General features: G+C 39.4%; 2 protein-coding genes across 3 annotated transcripts; one reads left to right on the top strand and one right to left on the bottom strand.

Moving 5' to 3' along the window:
- Positions 1 to 376: 376 nt before the first annotated feature.
- Positions 377 to 12,464, top strand: LOC122671352 (single-stranded DNA-binding protein WHY1, chloroplastic-like). 2 transcript variants are annotated; one of them, XM_043868512.1, is made up of 7 exons: positions 377 to 648; positions 822 to 916; positions 1,040 to 1,132; positions 6,542 to 6,636; positions 8,781 to 8,854; positions 11,412 to 11,500; positions 12,096 to 12,464. In XM_043868512.1, the coding sequence occupies exons 1-7, from the start codon at positions 396 to 398 to the stop codon at positions 12,213 to 12,215; spliced, it is 819 nt and encodes a 272-aa protein (XP_043724447.1). In that variant the 5' UTR covers positions 377 to 395; the 3' UTR covers positions 12,216 to 12,464. The 2 variants fall into 2 exon arrangements, with proteins under 2 accessions (XP_043724447.1, XP_043724448.1); XM_043868513.1 differs by lacking the exon at positions 11,412 to 11,500.
- Positions 12,465 to 15,057: 2,593 nt separating this feature from the next.
- LOC122671349 lies at positions 15,058 to 17,344 on the bottom strand. Its single transcript, XM_043868509.1, has one exon. The coding sequence runs from the start codon at positions 17,309 to 17,311 to the stop codon at positions 15,278 to 15,280; it is 2,034 nt and encodes a 677-aa protein (XP_043724444.1). The 5' UTR covers positions 17,312 to 17,344; the 3' UTR covers positions 15,058 to 15,277.
- Positions 17,345 to 19,844: the final 2,500 nt, after the last annotated feature.

The following is a 19,844-nucleotide window of genomic DNA, read 5'->3' as shown; positions in this document are numbered from 1 at the left end:
CTTTTTGTTCTTGAAATATTTCATATTTATACAACCAAAGCAATTTCAATTTCTTGACCAAAAATCTATTTATCAACTATTTCATGAAATCAATCGAAATTAAAATAGAAACCATACCAAATCTGGCCACAGCGTATAGGATTGGACCCCACCCAAATCCAAATCGGATGCTTTCCAACAAGTCACACGTGTAAGGTTTTCCGTCTAAAACATCTTTCTCTCACAAGTCCACAAGAGACTTGAATCACCTGACTATGACTTGGGGGTGGGGGCCAACTATCTGAAAAAACTAGTGCACTGGCAAGCTTAAGAAGATATAAAATTAGAAATCTTAACAGCAAGATGATAAGGGAAATTCGTTTCCTTTTCGGTTTGAATAAAAAGAAGAGGAAAAAATGCAACTCTTACCGTCTCCATCGTCATTATCATCATCATCATCCAGTGTTCCTCTCCAAAGCCCTAAATTCCCTCCTGTCTTCTCTCACTCCCCGGCATTTCTCAGAAACTGCAGCTTTGCTCCAAGCTTCTCTTGCCTCTCTTCAGTCTCGCTGAAAAAGCTCTCCGTGGAATGCCGCCGTTCAGAGTATTTCGAACAACAACAGAGGTTCAGTGGACCTGCTGACGATTCCTCTCCTCAGTCTGCAGGAGGTGAAATAATCCTTTCTCAGTGTCCACTTCTCTATCTAGTTATAAGTTCTCATTCTTTCATTCTTTCGTTCTTTATCTCCCTTCCCAACATTCTTGTTCTTTTCTTTTGGTTTTAGGGTTTCAGTCCTTTGTGGGTATGTGAACCTTTTCTACATCTGTTTGTCTGCTTGCAGCTTTGCCTTCGAGGGTTTTCGTTGGCCATTCTATATACAAAGGGAAGGCAGCTCTAACAGTAGAGCCCAAAGCTCCGGAGTTTGCTCCTTTAGATGTATGTTAAACGTTCTGTTGGGGTCATTGTACTGAGTTCTATTGTCTAACTACTTAGAAAACTGCAGCTATCATTCAATGCCTGAGAGTTATTTTTTGCTGTTTGGTTGTGTTTCGTCTGCAGTCGGGAGCGTTTAAGCTAACAAGGGAGGGATTCGTGCTCCTTCAGTTTGCTCCTGCAGCTGGTGTTCGACAGTATGATTGGAATAGAAAGCAGGTGATCTCCCTGACGTTGGATTCTTGAATGGTGCTTAATGGTAGCATATCATGAAAACTTGTTGTATTGTGAAACTGGCCCGGAGGTGCTACCTTCATGCTATTGAAATGGGGAGAAATGTGAGTGATGCGGGAGAGGGAGGAGATAAGATTAGGAGAGAAAATATGCTATAGGGGAGAAAGGATATAAAATAGGGAAAATAGCTTTAGGCTTATTTGGCTTAATTGAGGAAGCTATGACTTCCTTCTCCAAAGAGAAATTATAGAAATTCTTTCATCATTCAAAGTCATACTTATCATTGCATCTTACGCCTATTTAATATACTTAAACAAGTTACTACAGATTACAACTCCTACGACCCACTTTCACACTAAATTACAACCCCTATTACCCACGTTCACACTATTTATAAGTTACATAACCACTTAACCCAGTAATAATATCTCCTACAAAAGCTCCTTCTATAGCTGACCACATGACTTACATAATCTTGCCCTAAAGTTTGATCATTTCAGCATCTTCCCAGGTTGCGTCCATTGCTTGTGGCTTAGGATGCAGAGTTTCCCAGGTTGCATCTTCCCAGGTTTCGGTTTTGGACAAGGTTTCAGTCAGTCCCGAAAACCAAGATTTGGGCCGAAACTTTTTTTTTTTTTTGAAATTTCGAACTTGGGTTTTGGGGGCCATATAACCTAATTAGGTCATGAAACTTGTAGGACAACTTATTTAGGCCCTTTCAACATATTAGAACCCTTAGGTTTTTAAAAATCACACTCAAAATGGTAGTTTGACTTCGGATCTAGGTTGGTAGACTACACTATATATATACACTGATATGGCGTATTCCACACAATCTTTAGTATTAGAATACATGTAATTCAATTAAATCAACTTACATAAGCAATAGGAATGGGATTTTTTGTATTAGGTAGAGCACAAAACCAGCTTCCCAACTAGTCTGAGGCAGCTTAAATCTGATTTATATTAACATAATTATTTCCGGTCAAACCCTATTTGGTGCGTGCAAATGTTATTTAAGTCGCTTTGAATGAAAATAAAATTTTATATATCAAAACAAAAAATTATTTTGGTTTTTAGTGATGTTCTATTATGATAAGATCTATGGAATTTTTAGATTTCAGAAAAAACCTAACATTTAAAAATTGAAAATCCTCCCTACGACCGAAAATTCAGCTTTTGTTCTTGAACTAAGGGTTGGTTTTTTTTATCCTGTTGGAATTTGAGTTTTTAATTATTTTTTATTGGATTCAAATAGGGGGTATTTGCTTAGTTATAAATAATATCTTAAGTAAATGGAATAATATTTGGCAAAAATTAGGGCTGTTTCTGGAAATTTTAAGAAGTCGGGGTGAAACATGTGAGACTGGTTGAAATTTCGACCCAATTCGTCAAAACATGTATACAAAGCATGGAATATACCGTTTTGACTGAAATTTCAGCGGAATGCCAAAATTTCGGCCGAAACTTGGTAAACCTTAAGTTTCATAGCCATTTTCGTTTTGGTGGCTTAAAAAACCGAGAAAAATACCGAGATCTCGGCGAAACATTGAACTATGTCACCATGTGCTATTGGGAGGTTGCCTTGAACAGGGTGGCGGTTACTAATCAACTTCTTCAATAAGGAGACAGGAAAACCCGGATAAATGTCGGAGTCTCCATGCCTGGATTTGATACCAAATTATGTGTGTGCGGGGGAGGGAGGAGATGAGATTAGAAGGAGAGAAAATAGGGTAGGGTATAAAGGGGATAAAAATAGCTTTATGAATGAAGCTTGGTGTCTTTGGCTTAATTGAGGAGGCCATGACCTCCTGATGTAGGATAAAACCTAGAGACTAAGTTTTCCTGCAAGGAAAACAATCATGGCCTAAGGTAGGTTCCAAATACACCTATAGGTTGTCTAGTTAGGCTGGCAGCAACATCAATAGAATGCATACATGAGATAGACAGCAAGAGAAATAAGCATTGAACAATATAAATCCTAGGCTAAATACATTAGACTATACAATATTCCAATTGAGTACCATAAGGGTCAAATTCAGGCAGCACTTAGTCAAATACTACATGCATGAACTTTCAAGAATCCCAAAAATTGTAAGACTAAGCATAGCAAGAATTTCAGCCAACATTCATGTTAAGGCAGCAACACTGCCAATACAGAGAAACTACAGCATAAAAAATAGGTGAAAGGGAATTAAAGATCAGGTTAGGAGATAAATACCATTCAGATTTTAGGGCTGCAGTTAGTGAACAGCTTCCATAAAGTCATAATTCTGCCCATTAACTTCACTGTACAGCAGAAACAAAGGAAACAGTACCATGTGGGGGGTGGGGGAAAGAAGAAAACAGTATTATAGAGGGGAGGGAACAGAATTCGTGAGGAGGAAAAGAGGAGGGAGAAAGAAGAAGCAAAGAGAGGGAGAAGAGAAATAGAAGAGAACAAGTTGCAGAGAAGAACTTGAGATAGAGAGGAAGGAGAAGAGAAATTGAGAGAGAGAGAGAAACTTACGCAGCAAAGAGATGCAGTTCCAGCTTTTCCATTTCAATATAATCCAGTAGTGTTTTTACATCTCCAGAAAATAAAGCATATAAAGGGGAAACAAGGAAACCGTGGGGCTGAGAGTAGGGGTGTCAATGGGTCGGGTTGGGCCGGGCCTGCCTAAACCCTGACCCTGACCCTAGAGGCCTTAACCTAAACCCTGACCCTGACCCAACCCTGGCAGGGCCAAGAAACCCTCAACCCTGACCCGACCCTGCCAGGGTCGGGTTGGCCCTGATTGACCCTGATTGACCCTGTCCCTGACTTTAATCTTCTACTAAAGCATAAAAATTCTTCAATCAAATGAAATATTCTAGCAAATGAATCAAAAGACAGCAAAATAAAACGCTAATTAAACTTATAATTAAACCGATAACTATCAAATTCACACAACAGTTTCATCTAAACAAAAAAAACAAACAAATCCACACAACAAAAACTCATAAAATTGCTCACCGTGAAACCAGAATGAAGAATAAGGAGAAGATGAAGATGGAGACGATTGGGATTAGTGGCGGCCACCTCAAACACTCCACTTGTTGGGTACTCATGGGCTCCAAATGCATACTCCATACCATGTACTGCAAGTCTGCAAACCAGACTGAAATCAACACTCCATTCATGTTCACTAAGAAAGTCATTCCCATCCAATTCCTTACCCCAAACCAGATAACCTCTTCAATTTTCACTGAAAATCACCCCATCCATTTGACTTTAAAAAAAAAAAAAAAAAAACCACTGTCGATTCCAACGAAAATGCCCACCACCCCTTTTTTCCCTCTGAAACTTTGATTAACCCCTTCTAGGGTTCGAGCCAGTGAAAAGGAACACAAATAAAAAAGAGAAATAGCAAAGAGAAGAGAGCGAGAGACAGAACCAAGAGAGAGATATGGAAGAAGAAGAACAATCGCACATACCTGGTTGGTCCAAACTCGCCTTGCAATTCTGCTCGTCAGCCTTCTCCAAACTCCAAAGTCCAAACGAAAACGATTGAGGCTAATCCAAAGTCTTCAAGAGTGACATTGCAGTCCGCAGGAAAAGAGATGGGGTTTCTTCGAAAGGGAAAGAGGAGAGATGGGGATGAATTAAAAGAATTGCTTTTAGGGTTTTCAGTTTTGACGCTTTTGAGTGTTTTTTATTATATATAATATAATTAAATATTGTATATATAAAAGTATATATCTATATATATATTATATATATGCTTATAAAACAATACATGGTCGGGTAGGGCCGGGCCGGGCTCAACCCGAGGCCTAAACCCGATCCCGACCCGACCCTGACAGGGTCAAGTTATTTCTAAACCCTAACCCGCCCTTCGGGCTGAAAAATCAGGGTCGGGTTAGGGCCGGGCTCAGGGCGGGTTCGGGCGGGTTCGGGCCGAGCGGGCTTTTTTGACACCCCTAGCTGAGAGGATGGTTACAGCAGGTAATTATAACTACCTCTAAAGACAATAAAATAAAATAAAAAGAGGGGGGGGGACTAACTCGTGGTAAGGGGGAAGGGGAATAATTACAACATATAAAAAAAAAGAAAGAAAACATCCTTCTTCCATACACTCATAAACAGAAATAGAAATAGAAATAAATAGATATAGAAATAATAAATAAAATTAAAACATCAAAATCACTAGATAATAATAAAACTGCTGCAAGTGGGTCCACAGCCTGTGCTCTAGCAATATGGTAGCCGCGAAACTCGTCATCAATCCATAGAGCAGCAGTGGATGGCTGAGATCTACGATGCCTCCTCTGGTAAATGCGAAACCCTCGTTTGGATGGTATGATGTCCTCATCACCTCCTCCGACTAGAAATTATAGGAATTCTTTCATCATTCAAAGTCATACTTATGATTCATCTTACGCCTATTTAATAGGCTTAAACAAATTACAATGGATTACAACTCCTACTACCCACGTTCACACTATTTATAAGTTACATAACTACTTAACCCACTAATAATGGCTCCTAAAATAATTCCTTACACTCCTACAATAACTGCTTCTATAACTAACCATATGACTTACATAATCTTGCTCTAACTCCACCTCATGCACGGAACAGTGAGATCCAATTCATTAGGATTATGGATTACATGTTGCTGCATGCTGATGATGCCTCTAGTTCATGATTTGCTTTGGTTTAATTTCTTGTTTAGAAGTTTCCCTCTTTCACCCCTGCTGATTAATCATATGCTTCCACTGGCTTCTACCATTAGAAGGTTTATTCTTTATCTCTCTCTCTTTCTCTTTTATGAGCATTTTTGGTTACACTTGATTTACCTCATATTATAGATTTCCTACTCTGTGGTACTTTGTCCAGGGTTATAGGTATCGGTGGCTGTATTACCACTAATACTGATACTGATATGATACGGATCGGGCCTGTATTGGGCATATATTAGAAAACAATTCATTTTCTGGCTGCTACTCCTAATCCGTATTGGTATCGGGTACCTCCAATACTGAAACTTGATCCATGACTTTGTCATTGTTTATTTGATTTTTTCTGTATTTCATTTACAGGCGAATCTTTTCCCTTTTTCTTTCCCATTAATGGTGATGATGAAGTTAATCTTTCTTTGTTTAGTACAAGCATTGTACACCATCACTTTGTGACATCCCAGCAGCCAAGCCTTGAACCTCATGGTAGCAAACATAATCAACATCCCATTCCATCCCATTATAAGTTTATAACTAGAAGGATGATAATTTGTTAAACCTTTCATTACTTCACAGAAGCTTGTTAGAGCATTCAATTGAGTTTGTATTATAAGATGATGGATGTTATTATGTTAATGCTTTGAAGTGCCTTTGTACAGTCGTCGATTTATGTTTTGTTTGTACCTTGTTTAGGTATTCTCACTATCAGTGACTGAAATTGGAACACTGATAAACCTTGGAGCAAAAGATTCGTGTGAATTTTTCCATGATCCGTTTAAAGGGAAAAGGTATTATTGTTTATTTGTATGATGATTTTGATACAGGACACTAAATGTTGCTACTGTCGGTTTGATACCGAAAACAATTTGGAAAAATACCGATTTATTATTTTTAGTCCATGTTATCAGATATTACATTGCAGTTTAGGATTAAGTTGTTAGCTGGAAATTAATTCTAGGAAATTATTCCTTATCTGCATCACAATATTTCTCTAGATGACATATGTAAGGACTTATTTTATGATCTTCTCAATCGATTGGATTGCAAATCAAGTCATAATCATCAGTAGGATCCTGCTCCAATTCTATGGTTTTGGATATGTATTCTTCATTTTGTCATCCTTTGCATTCTATCAATTTATTCAAAGATTTTAAAACTGTTTCCATCCTAGTCTGCTTTAAGCTAAGTTAATCAGCTTAAGTAGGTAATCCGTTGTAGGTATATCCCAGAAGGAGTTTGCTAACCTAATTATTATTAGGAGTTTTTTTTTTTTTTTTCACAACATTATTAAATAGGAGGGGAAGGGTAGACTTCCTGCGAAACTGGAAATTCTCAAGATTTTGACTGGTAAAGTTTATCTCCTTTCTCCTCGACCCATGTTCATCTCTTTAATTATTTCTTTTGACATATTTGGCCCAAACTTGGTAAGATTGTTCACATCGCATAATCTTTGCCTTTATAAAAGAGAAAGTCTTTAATGGTCCAGAAAAATCCAGATCTGGTATTGGTCCGAATTCTGGAACAATCAGCCCTCTTATACTGATCGCCAAACCATTGATTAAGTAATATGAAACTCAACTCAACTCAATCCCAACTAAATGGGGTCCGCTACATGGATCCTTTCCCTCTAATCAGCTCTATTCAAAGCCATACTTGTTACAAGGCCTAAGCTATGCAAGTTTTTCCTCACCATTGTTCCTAGAGTCATTTTAGGCCTACCCCTGGTTCTTTTAGCTCCTTCAATCTGAATCAAATCACTCCTCCGTACTGGAGCATCTAAAGGCCTCCGTTGCACTTGTCCATGTCACCTCAAACAAATTTCTTGAAGCTTGTTATGAAAAAATGGTTTCATAATGCTCTCTTATCTGAGTGTAGCTTTTTGTATATGAAGGAGATGCATCATTAGGCTTGCAAACAATGTGCCAAACTCTTCATCCTTACGGTAGCAGGTTTGAGTTGCAACTTATTTCATCATTTCTTGTCGGTATTGTTCAGATTGTTAACTGCCTGGCATAATGACATCCAAGAGAAGTGTTGCTCTTGCAAGCAATTTGTATGGAATCATGTCTGTAGTGATTGTATGAAGAAGTTAATACAATTGAAATCTGAAGCTTGGGTTGCTTCACTGGCACATTTGAGTCATTTTCCTCTGTTCAAATATGTAATTTGAAGTTCTACATGTGGTCATGCATCGGCTTGGATGGTTTCACATAAAACCAATTATGACAGTTCATAAAGCATGCACTTCTGTTTTTAGACATGATTTTTATATACTACGAATGCCTGCTGGCTAACATCTGGCTTGCTTCCGCATCCTGCTTCTAAGTCTGACTAATGTCTAGTACAGGTCAGTGACTGGAAATCTCAGAATTCATTTTTGGTATTTTATTTTATGGGGAGGTGTTCTCTGTCCGGGAGCGTGGTTCCTGTGCATGCGCACGCGGAGGGGCAATGGGAGAGCGCACAGGGGCATCAAGTGGGGCGGCATTTGCACATTTCATGGTGGGTGGGGCGGTCATGTCGCCCCCCATGTGTCTGGGCGCAGGGCGTACACTCTCGGACAGTCCTTTTTCCCTTATTTTATTATCTTAGAAGTGATGTAAGTCTGTTTAGTTTTTGCAGAATTGGCTGCCTGGCTGGTTTGGTGCTGTGATGAGTATTAAAACAGTTGACTTCAAGTCTGAGCTTTTCATATTGTTTAACTAGAAAAGATTTCATTGACCGATGAGATATTTATTTGTGTGAATTCTCTTAAGAAATTCTGTGGCTCCAACATTTGCAAGTATTGCTGTTGCATTGTGTAGAACTCTGATTTTAACTATAAGCTGTTGTTTGTAGAACTCTGATATTAATTATAAGCTGTTGTTTGTAGGATATTCTTTGGTTTTGATGTGGTTCTTGTGCTATCCTGAAAATTTGTTGTGCTTTGTAGTGACGAAGGGAAGGTTAGGAAGGTTTTGAAGGCCGAGCCCCTTCCAGATGGATCTGGCCATTTCTTTAATCTCAGTAATAATCTCAATTCTGAACTCCCTGCCAGTTGGATTAAACAGCTTGATGTGGATGTATTGCATTTGGTTTGTTTGCTCTTTGATCAGAATATGAATGATTTGTAGATCTGCTAAGATTATCATAGGCTTTGCAGATTGAGGCCTTCCTCAGATGCCAATTATTAGTGCACTTGAACATATAGATGAACATGGTTCGAAATTTCAGTCGAAATACCGAAATTACAACGAAATGTTTTGATTTCAATAAAGGTAGAAACATACAAATCAGAAAGAATTCCATATTTTGAGCAAAATTTTGGTCGCAATATTGAAAGGGCTGATATGTTTCTATCGTTTTGGTGTATGTTACAATCATTTGTAATAAATACCTAATTTCAATTGAAATCTTGAAATTTCGATATAGTGAAGGGTGGTTCAACCAAAACCTCTGGGCAGCCTTGGAAATCTGTTTTTTGGGCCAAAAAGTTTCAATCTTTGGTTGTATCAAGGCATTGTGGAGTAGTACAATGCATCTACATCAATCATTTGCTGGATTTGGCCAAAAACCTCAACCTTTTTTAATCTCAACTTGGCGGCGGATATGAGGAGGCCATCAACAGGTCACATTCCAGTGCCCGCACTCACACACCAACTCCAACTGCTAGTGATGATGATGGTGGTGCTGATGATGGGAGTGATCCATTAGCCAGAGGTTTAGAAGAACAGTATGAGCCTATCTGATCCACAGGTTAGAATTAGTTTGACCATGCCACCTAGATTTTGACCATAGTGCATGTGCCCATCGTAGATGCTACTCAAGAGGCCTGTGTTGTCAGTTCAGACCAGATGAGCATAAGGATAGCATAGATATAGATATTACGAGCTTGTCTGGTACACTTGGAGGCCTGAGTCTGGAGGAGAGTAGTGGATATGGTGGGCATGGACAAATAGGATAATTGCGTGCACCCTCATTCCCCACTGCGTATGATGGTCAGTCACAGGGTGGGTTGTCTTTTATGGAGAACATCTTGTCATACCCATCCCCTCAACCATTTCAGCCCTGTCTACCAAGTGGCCACCGTGGGTCCTCATTTACATCATCTTTGCGACCCGGTTATCTATATCCTAGGTTGGGTTACCAAGAGGATGTTGATGATGACACTTATAGGGGTTGTTGTGTTGGACTTCGAGCGTTTATTCAGACACACCATGACATGGCCTCATTTGTGATACTGTCGGAGGAACAGTTCCGTTGGCGGCAACAGTCTTCTAGTGGTTTTGAGCCTCCTTAGAACCATGTGGTACTGACATAGGCGTAGGAGTGCCAAAAGTCATACTTATACAGCTGCACTTATTGTCTATGATGACACTTAAAGTCTTATCCATTTATGGATGGAGCTTCAATAGCAGCTAGGTGCTTCATTAGTCTCCTCCCTAAGGCGTTGGTGGTGGGCAGCCCAGTTACCTTGTCTTTCCCATTAAGAACTTTTCATACCGGCGGAGTGTTTACAGGAGGTACTGCAGAATACGTACAAGCTCCCACTATTGGCATATTATTAAATATGTCTCTTCATTCTTAATACATATGTCAATTGTTTTTATTGAATGTTGTGTATTCTAGTATTACATTATGTGTAGAGTAGATTATATAAGAGAAAGGATACAGTAGGCTACAACGTACAATAGCAACTGAGGTCTGAAGTCAAATTACCATTTTTGATAACAATCTAATGGTTTGGATGTGTAATCATGCTTAAATATGCTTTCCCTGAAGTTTCAGGGCAAAATTCAATTGTTTGACCACCAAAATGGGCATTTCAGTTTTTGGCCGAAATGTGCAAAATTTTGACCGAAATTTTGACATTTGGCGGAATGTTTCGGTTTCGACCTGGTTGAAATCGAAATCTCGAATCTGTGGACGGATGCTTGCTTTTCCTGGCATAAACACAACACTTTTGAGTGTGAGAGCCATAAATATGGCTATTATCATTCAATGTTTCTAACAATGCGATTTTCTGAAGTTATTTTGTTTCACATGCATCCAACAAGATATCAGCCTGTCAGATCTCCTAGATCTCAAGGCCAAGAGTTTACTAAATCAATGCTGCTAACTATCCTAAGCAAGGATGTGGCGATTTGAATCTGTTGGGAACTTGGGATTCACTTGACTGGATATTTCTCATAGTGAGACCTATTTGTTGTCTCCTTTTCCCTTTGTTGTGGGAAATGTCATGTGCAAAGTGCAACATATGGAGCATTGCTAACTTTAAATGAAATTTCAGGTCGTAGTTTACCACATAAAAAAATTGTTGCTACTATCTAATCTAGTGATTCTGTATAGAACATATGAATGGGCAAACGATCTTGCATATTTGATTTATTAGCTGGTGATGAACTTCTTCTTTCCATCACCATACGATAAGATCCAAAAAGTTGTCACTTATACTAGCTTACTACATGTTTCAATTGTTTTTTTTTTTTAAATTAGGTATAATATCTGATATTGCCTACAGAAATCAAATTTCCAAAACATTTGATTTCCTGTTCTGACTCACATTTCTGATAATTTACTGCAGGTGTTCAAAACAGGATCTCAAATGTGGATGAGAACATTTACATCCCTATTACCAAAGCAGAGTTAACTGTCCTTGTTTCAGCTTTCAATGTACTGTGACTGCCTTTCCATCCCTTGTGAAGTTTGTATTTTCATTTGAAAATATGATAGATTAGCTGGTAATAGAGGATGACAGAGTGGGAGGGAGTTCATTAACAAACCAGAAGGATAACTGTGTGAACTTAGATAGCAGCTGGTTGATCTAGACCATCTAATCATGGTCCAACACTTGGACAGGTTATAATCAAGAATGCTTAGTTGATGTGAAAATCCATATAAGGAAAACAACACCAACACCAAGAATAAAGCACAGTGGATCTGAAAATCCAATAAATGGTAATAATAAGAATTAGAATGATATCTCTTTGGCCAACTGGAATTCACACTCTGTTATCCATTTATTTTGACAATTTTTTTAACCCACCATGTCAGTATGTCACTACAATGACTCTACCCCGTCTCAATATGTTTCACTGCGTTTTGCACTTAAACATGGATTTTTCATTTGGTTTTGAACTGCACTTGAAGTTATATCCATATAACTGACCATTAAAACACTGCTTTCTATTTTGAATGTCCTTGTTGATGCATGCATTGCCAACTTTCTTGTCTAACTAGTTTTGGACTTGATGGTGGATATGTGCAGTTTATACTTCCATACCTTCTTGGTTGGCACGCTTTTGTGAACTCCATTAAGCCAGATGATCCTGCCCGTATCAACAATGCCAATCCTCGGTATGGGGCTGATCTTGAGTGGAGCAGATAGGTCTGATTTTCTGTTTGGATGACAGGGAAAGAGTGAAGGCCTCATGAATCTTCAATGTAGAGGACAGCTCTTGTTTTGATTTTCTTACTTTAACTGATATGTATACAACACATTGTAGAGATTTTTGGTTGAGGACTTTAGTTAGTTCAGTGGTTTGATTGAGTGAATGTGATGATCATGCTACATAATGTTTGTTCAAATTATGCTTGGTTATGTTGAGTATTTCCATGCTTTAAATTTTTATCAAGTGACACAGAAATGTCACTTTGAATGTCTCTGCTTTACAAGAGATCCTCTCCTTTGTGGCCATCAGTTTTACCAATGAGCAGAGTTGTGCATTATCTTTATTAGGAAAAAACTATTATGGGATTGGCCACAATGTTCTACCACAACAACATCTTCACAAGGCAAGGTAGATGTAATATCTGATGGAGCCTGAGTGCAAGGTCTCTGCATCAAGATGGAGCAATTTATTCAGTATTGCACGGTATTGGAATCTGAAGCTTCACTCACTCTGGGAGCCCTCAAGCAAGCACTAGCCTCAACCTTCAAGACATTGAAGAAGATGCGACAAGATGCAGGTTGTGAGTTCACTGACGAAGAAGATAGAGAGTGGCTGAGGAATCTGTTACCGTAATTGCTGTATATGAATTATTAATTTTCTCGTGTCCTGGTCTGTCTGTCATACACATATCTAGTTGGCGCGTTGCCAAAGTAGACAAGGTTTAGGTTCACTCGCTTCCTCTCACTCCAGAAACATATAAGTAGTGGTGATCAGAGTCGAAGTCTAGGAAGCATTGTCCGTGAGTCTTGTTCAAAGCTGTTTGGAGCCCTTGGGTCCTGAGCTTTTGGAGCTGTGGTTTGTACTTCAGATTGCGGTTAAATAAAACATCATAATTCTGCTTGAAAAGAGAATTGTTTGGATCTTGTTTTGCTGCAAACATGATTATTGGCATCAGCATTTTGGTTTAGAACTCTTTTGAGTGTTGCTTCCCATCTACACTGAGAGTTTGAGAGGCCAATACAACGGCCACCAAGTGGTTTCTGAGGGATGCTTACCCAACAAACACAGAAAAAAGGTGTTCCAACTTCCATGGAAGAGAGTATCGATAAGCTAATTCTTGCAACAGGATGAAAGATTGAAAGGAAGGACTTCTCTTCCTTTATTGGATCCTGTGTCATAACTCATAATAGCTAAATTCAATTCCTCTTTATGGAACATTAACAGGATTTGGATGGGAAGCAGGTGGGGATTCAACATTGTGGAAGGACCAGTTTAGATGTTGCCAATTCCCTGGTAGTAAGATTGCTAAAAACTCCAAATTTTTAGAGCTTTGAAATTTGATGCTCTACTGCTCTACTGCTCTACTGCTCTACTGCTCTAAACCAACTCCCAAGCTTAGATGAAATGGTCTTTTTTTACTTTGTTTAGGAGCCTTATTAAATAATCACAAAAATAACCATGAAGAGATTCACACTATTATCCAATTCAGAACTAGCTGAACACCGTTCTCCGTTATAGCAATCTCTGAAATTTTATAATTTACAACATCATTAGTTCTCCCTCAGTAAGCCTAGGAATGATTTCCCTTCCCCTGGTTCTCAATTTCTAGACGCCAGGAATTACCATTCCAAGGGTTCCTTGCAAAGGTCCAAAAATTTGCTCCATTAGCTCCTTCAGTTTAGCCCAAAAAAGATTAGAGTTTATAAGTACATTCCGCCAAACTAATTAGCACAAAAGAATACTCTGATTCTTTCCTTCCCTGGTAGTACTCCAATGTCCTTTATAAAATACCAAACCATCTTGCCAGGTGCAATGCAAAGTTAATTCCTTGAAGCATTTTGAAAAGTTCACTCTTAAAATTTGTCATAATCTTCTAATATAGGTACGTCATCACAAAAATTTAGCATAACATTAGTTCCAAATTATAAAGTCCATATTCAAATGACCTGAATCAGACAAACAACACAGACAACACTGAAGATAGACAATCAAAATCCTATTAGTTCCTTGCAAGAATGACAAGCTAATCAAATTCTTATAATTACTAGGCTGATATCTACCTGAGCAATTAAAAATTGACTTTATGTCATCATGTTTGGCCCCAGAACTGATAAAAAAAAACTTGTTAAGGTTTGTTCAGGTCATAGGAGTTGTATATCACCCTTTCCCACATTAGTACATGGTAAGCAGGGAGCAACTTGACACATGACTAAAGAGTGTCCAACTTGAACAACTCACTTAACTTGACCCAGCAGAGAGATGTCCACCCAGGGTATAAAAGATCGGTATCAGATTGGCTGATTTGGAGCCAGTACGTACTGGATTTCTAGGGTTAGGACATATTTTGATCAATTCCTGTTCAATCCAAATCCATTCCAATCTTTATCCGGACCAATATTGAGATTGACATCTGCGATGGTGAATCTGACAATTTACTGCTTTACAAATATTACACATTGGCTTTTAATAATATGCCATATGAAGCCAGATCTGAGGCAAATAACCTCTCAACAACTCAACCTAGCAACTACTTGGGTGTAGCTACAAAAATTCTATTCTGCCATAACTGTCTTATTTCCATTAGAAGAAACTCTTCTGATGATGAATATATCATGGCTTGGAAGATCAATCATAAGAATATAGAGCCCAGTAGAAAGATGATGTTGCATAAAAGCCAACGTATTGAATGAAGTATTAACTGCATAGCAGCCAAGATAGTTATCACATAATTCCTGGAACTGTATTCGCAATAATGCAAGAAGGTATTGAGCATAAGTTGATCTACAGAACAAATAAGGATAACAGCATTGCACAAAATCCAATATAACCAATACAGTATTACCAGCAACTACAGATTTACTTATAGAAACTCATGAAATATAATATCAAGAGCAAGAAAAGAAAGGTATGTTAAATCTCATAAGTGAGTAAAAATCCAGCTAAATCCATATGAAGGACCAATCTGAGTACCTGTCTTTCAATAGGCATTATAACTCAGTTACAAAATGACATAGTTGCAAAATGTCCAATTGGTACAAACTCAAACACTTTGGACGTGTCAAAACTGCTTTCTTTTGTTTCTAAAGAGCATTTCTCTTTTGGAGTAAGCATAGATGATAGAACAAAAACATACCCCAGCCACTGATACTGAAGCCCAAGGAAATGGAGGATCCTTGAAGCAAACAAGAGAGGCCTCAAGTTCTTGTGATGCATAGTAAACAAGTGAGTGGAGTGAATACAAATCATGGTCAGACGACCTCAAGTAATATAAAGCCATTTCATAATCCATATGAGACAATGCAGAAACAGCTTTATCTAATTTGTACTTAAACAAATTCCACCTCTGCACAAACTCAACATGTCTATTCTGTTTAAGCATATTTCTGTCTCCACCAAATGCAGATATTGAGTCAAGCACATCAATTGCACTTGTAATACTGTAATTCAAAGATGTCAGAAGAACATTTCTCCGAGCTGCATCCTTCTGCACAAATGACAAAGATGAAATCTCCGAAAATGGCCCAAATGGAGTCTGGCCAACACTCCAGGTATAATCCATCAGAGTACTGTTATGTCTAGGGCTCCACAACAGATGGGTTGGTGACACTCCCCACATACTCTGAAGAATTGAACCAACGAGGGGTCTCTCAAGTTCCCTTGTCTGTGTGATGACATGACGGCCATTACAGCTATAATCACTCACAGTCTGACCACTCCTTGTTCTTACTGCAATAACCATATCTCTAAAAGCAACTGACTGGTGGTACCGATCAAGCAATACCATCCTATTGAGGTCCAAATCAAACACATATACCGGAAGAATCCTACCGAAATCCTCCTCAGGAACCCCTGCCGCTTTCCTCAACTGATCAGCGGAATCAGATAGTATCTGATGCAAACGCTTCGAGTCCAAATACTCGCTGACAATCAATGTATAATTTTCAAACAAGAATCTCGAAGTGTACGAATTCATCGAGCGTGAAATTGCAAATGAACAGATCGAACATTCCGAGAACACGACCTCATAAGTCCTAAACCTCAACGATTGATCCCCTAGCAACAAACCCCCGTCACTAACCTCATCCATGAACGTTCTCTCAATCGATTTCCAGTCTAATCCATGCATGTCCTTACCTTCAGAGCCATGAACATGAATAAACTGCACTATGAGCGAATTCTCAAATGGAATCGGAATTCTCAAAGAAGGAACCAACAGAACCTGATAGGCACTCCAAACCAAAGACGCCAAATCCGCAAGCAATGATTTCTGAGACTTGGGACGACCATGCATCGTCGCCAACGGATGAAATTCCCCACCTGGAAGGACACCATCACCAGACAAAGCAGGGCCGTAATCAACCGGTCCAGCAGCCAAATCAATCCACAAGTACCGATCTTTCCCAGTCCAAATATTGCCCAAGCATTTGGTAAAAGCAGGGGAAGAATCCCCAAAGCCATAGGTATAAGCGTAGGGTTTGGATTGAGAATTCAAATTGAGCAAGTAAATGTGAACCCCTTCGACGGGCTTCTCCTTCTCGAAATCCTGCTTAACAATTCGATCTACGACGGAGTAAGGAACGGAGTGAAGAGAACTTCGGAGGCTGGATGGAGATTTTTCGATCTCAGAGCGAATAGATTCAAAGATCTGGGAAGCAAGGGAGGGAGAGGGAGAAGCATCGAAATGGAGGGAGTGTTTGATGGAGAGTTGATGAGGGTCGGGGGAACCGATGACATGGAACTGATCGGAGAAGTGAGTGGCGGAAATGAAAGAGGAAAGGAGAGACGGAGACTTGGTGGAGAAAGAGCCGACGAGCTTGACATTGACGGAGACAGAGACTTCGAGGGAGAGGAGAGAGGAGAGGAGAGAAGAGACGGTAGCGAAGGATTGGTGGGAGAGGGATTTCTTGAGGGAAGAAGAGAGAGAAAGGAAGGAGTCATTGGAGGCTTGTGGGTCGAGACGGGATTGTTGGGTGAGGAAGGAATCCAGCCCTAAGATGGGAACAGTGACAGATGAGAAGGTGATGGTGGGGAAGAAGATGGTGAGAAGCAGAAAAATTGTGACCCTGGTGATGGTTGTTCTAAGAGAGGGCATGTTTTTTTTTCGGGTTTCCTGTTTTTCTGGGGTTTTAGGGTTGAAGTTGGCCGGTGTGAAAGAACTTGTTTCTGCCGAGAAGAAAGATGAACATCATCAGCTCAACTCAACTCAACTCAACTCAACTCAACTCAACTCCCTGAAAGTCGATAAACAGATATGGAGAGAGATTGGATCAGACGATCGGTCCCTGTTCTTGACAGAGAGAAAACGGACAGGGAGAACACACGCACAGGCACGGGCACGGACACGGAGGAGGACTTGACATAGTTACCTCTAGCGTGGAAGCTGGATTTGGGCAAAACTGTTATATACAGAGTACTGCAAATTTTCTTGGACTTATGAGTGGTGAAATGTTGAGGCCACAAAGGATGTGGTAATTGTGGTATGTTACCACTGTAAAAAATAGAAAGAGGGTTGGGTATGAACACAGAAGGATAAGAGAGTCTTTTCCAGAGCGGAGGAGAGAAAATGATACATGTTGGGCACCTTGACGGCCTGCAGATTGGGTATGCTAGTGGTATATCGTATGTTGGATCCAGATCCTCTACCGTCGAGCTGCCCGGCAGGACCGTGCTACCCAGACACGGTGCTACGTGCAATGACCGCCTTACCCCCACTCGGGCAAGGCATTTGGGCAAGGGTAAGGCGGACATTGCACGCAACACCGTGTCTGGGTAGCACAGTCCTACCGGGCAGTAGAGGATCCAAATTGTCGTATATTAACACTCTATGTGTGTCTTTCTCTCTTTTTTTATCCCTTTGAATGGTAAGTGAGTCATTTGAAAGGGGGAAAGAGAGATACACACATAAGGTGTTAACACACTGTATACCACTAGCAGACCCATCTCTCTCTCGAGATAATAACACAAGTGATCGAACTAGTATAGACTAAAATAGCGTAACATAATGAATACTTTGGATGATAACCCAATCACATGAGGTTATGTTTTTTGTATAATGGAAAATAAAAGTAGGAAGAAAGAACTCTGTCCTGGAGTGTGACCTATGCCAGCACTCCCATGTCTCTCTCTCTTGCTTCCTCATATGAAAAGACATCTCTGCCCCTTTGTTTTGAAGAGAAGAGAGACCGACTCTACGCCAACATTTTCGCACAGAAAACTACTTCCCATAAAAGTATTAAAATAAAACAAAAACGTCATTTACACTTCCATTCACAACACAACCCTTATCCACATGTGGTTATGTTGTCATTAAAAAAACAATAATAATACAAGGTGAGAAAGAAAGCCATTTGGTCGCGTAACGCAGCGTATATCTATGCTCAGACATAGCCGCATGCGAAATGACCGATGTATCCCCTGGAAAGGCGGAAAGGACCAGAGGTGCGCTACTCATTGCAAACTAGTATATCCCAGTTGTTCTATAGAAAACAATGGTATTATCACAAATGGAAATAAGGGAAAATTGATTCAATTCTTTAGAATGTGTCAAAAATTAAAGCAGTTTGATCTTTATAGCATAGTATTGTAAAAATAAATTCGCTTTTGTGTCAGGGTTTAAGGAAGGCAAAAATTAACAATGAAATGAAATAAATAAATAATTACCCCTTCAATTGAATTTAGTTTGAGACCAAGGAGATGTTCCCAATTCTACAGGTCTTTTCCGCAGTGAGGACTTTTCTACATTTTTACTGGATACTCCAAAACTCTATCAAGGGTTCTCAGGGTTTTCTGTATGGTTTTGGAGGGTCGACCATTTATAGGGGATGAAAATTTCATAAAAGGACCAAAATAGCCCTCCACCTGTGGCACCAAGTGGCCATCGCCTCATAGTGACACTGCGGCACCACAACCATATTGTAATATTTTCTCAAAATTTTTTTTTGGCCAAAGTTTTCATACATGGCCGTGCAAGCATGCATGGTCGTGTACGGTCGTGTTCCCTTTCACAAAGAGTTGGAAAAGTCATAAACCCCCCACCCATATGTAATGTCTCAAAACTCCCACCCTCTCACATGCACGCCTTACGCAACAGTGTATGAAAACTTCTCCTTTTTTTTTTTTTTTTTTTTTTTTTTGTGACATTTTTACCCTAAAATTAAAGAAAAAATCATATCCTTTGATCCGTAGGATTTTTAGAAACTAGGTATCTTTTGAAAGCTTTGTCACGAGCACTATCTAATAGTTTGAAAATTGGGCACTGATCTAGTTAGAAATATGTTTGAAAAATCGCTTCAAGTGTGGCGTCCACTTAGCAATAATTTGCAAATTTTTTTTTTAATAATTGTCATTTTCACCTATCCTCTAGCACTGGGTTTTTAATAATAAAAACCACACCAATGGCATTTTAGTCATTTTCCTTAAATATTTGCATTTTTGATAAGAGAAACTCTTGAACGTGGCCCAAAATATCCATTTCATTAGGGCTGATGTTCTCTGTGCCGTAGCGCAACCTGCGCCCAGACACATGGGCCTGCCATTCAGGGGGGAATGACCGGGAGCAGCGAATGACCGTCCTACCCCCCCATGAAAGGCAAAAATCCCACCATTACTGGTACTTTCACGCACAT

The sequence above is a fragment of the Telopea speciosissima genome, chromosome 8 (assembly GCF_018873765.1).
Source record: "Telopea speciosissima isolate NSW1024214 ecotype Mountain lineage chromosome 8, Tspe_v1, whole genome shotgun sequence".
Lineage (NCBI taxonomy): Eukaryota > Viridiplantae > Streptophyta > Magnoliopsida > Proteales > Proteaceae > Telopea > Telopea speciosissima.
Note: the sequence above shows the minus strand (reverse complement) of the source record. Positions and strands in the feature narration are given on the sequence as shown.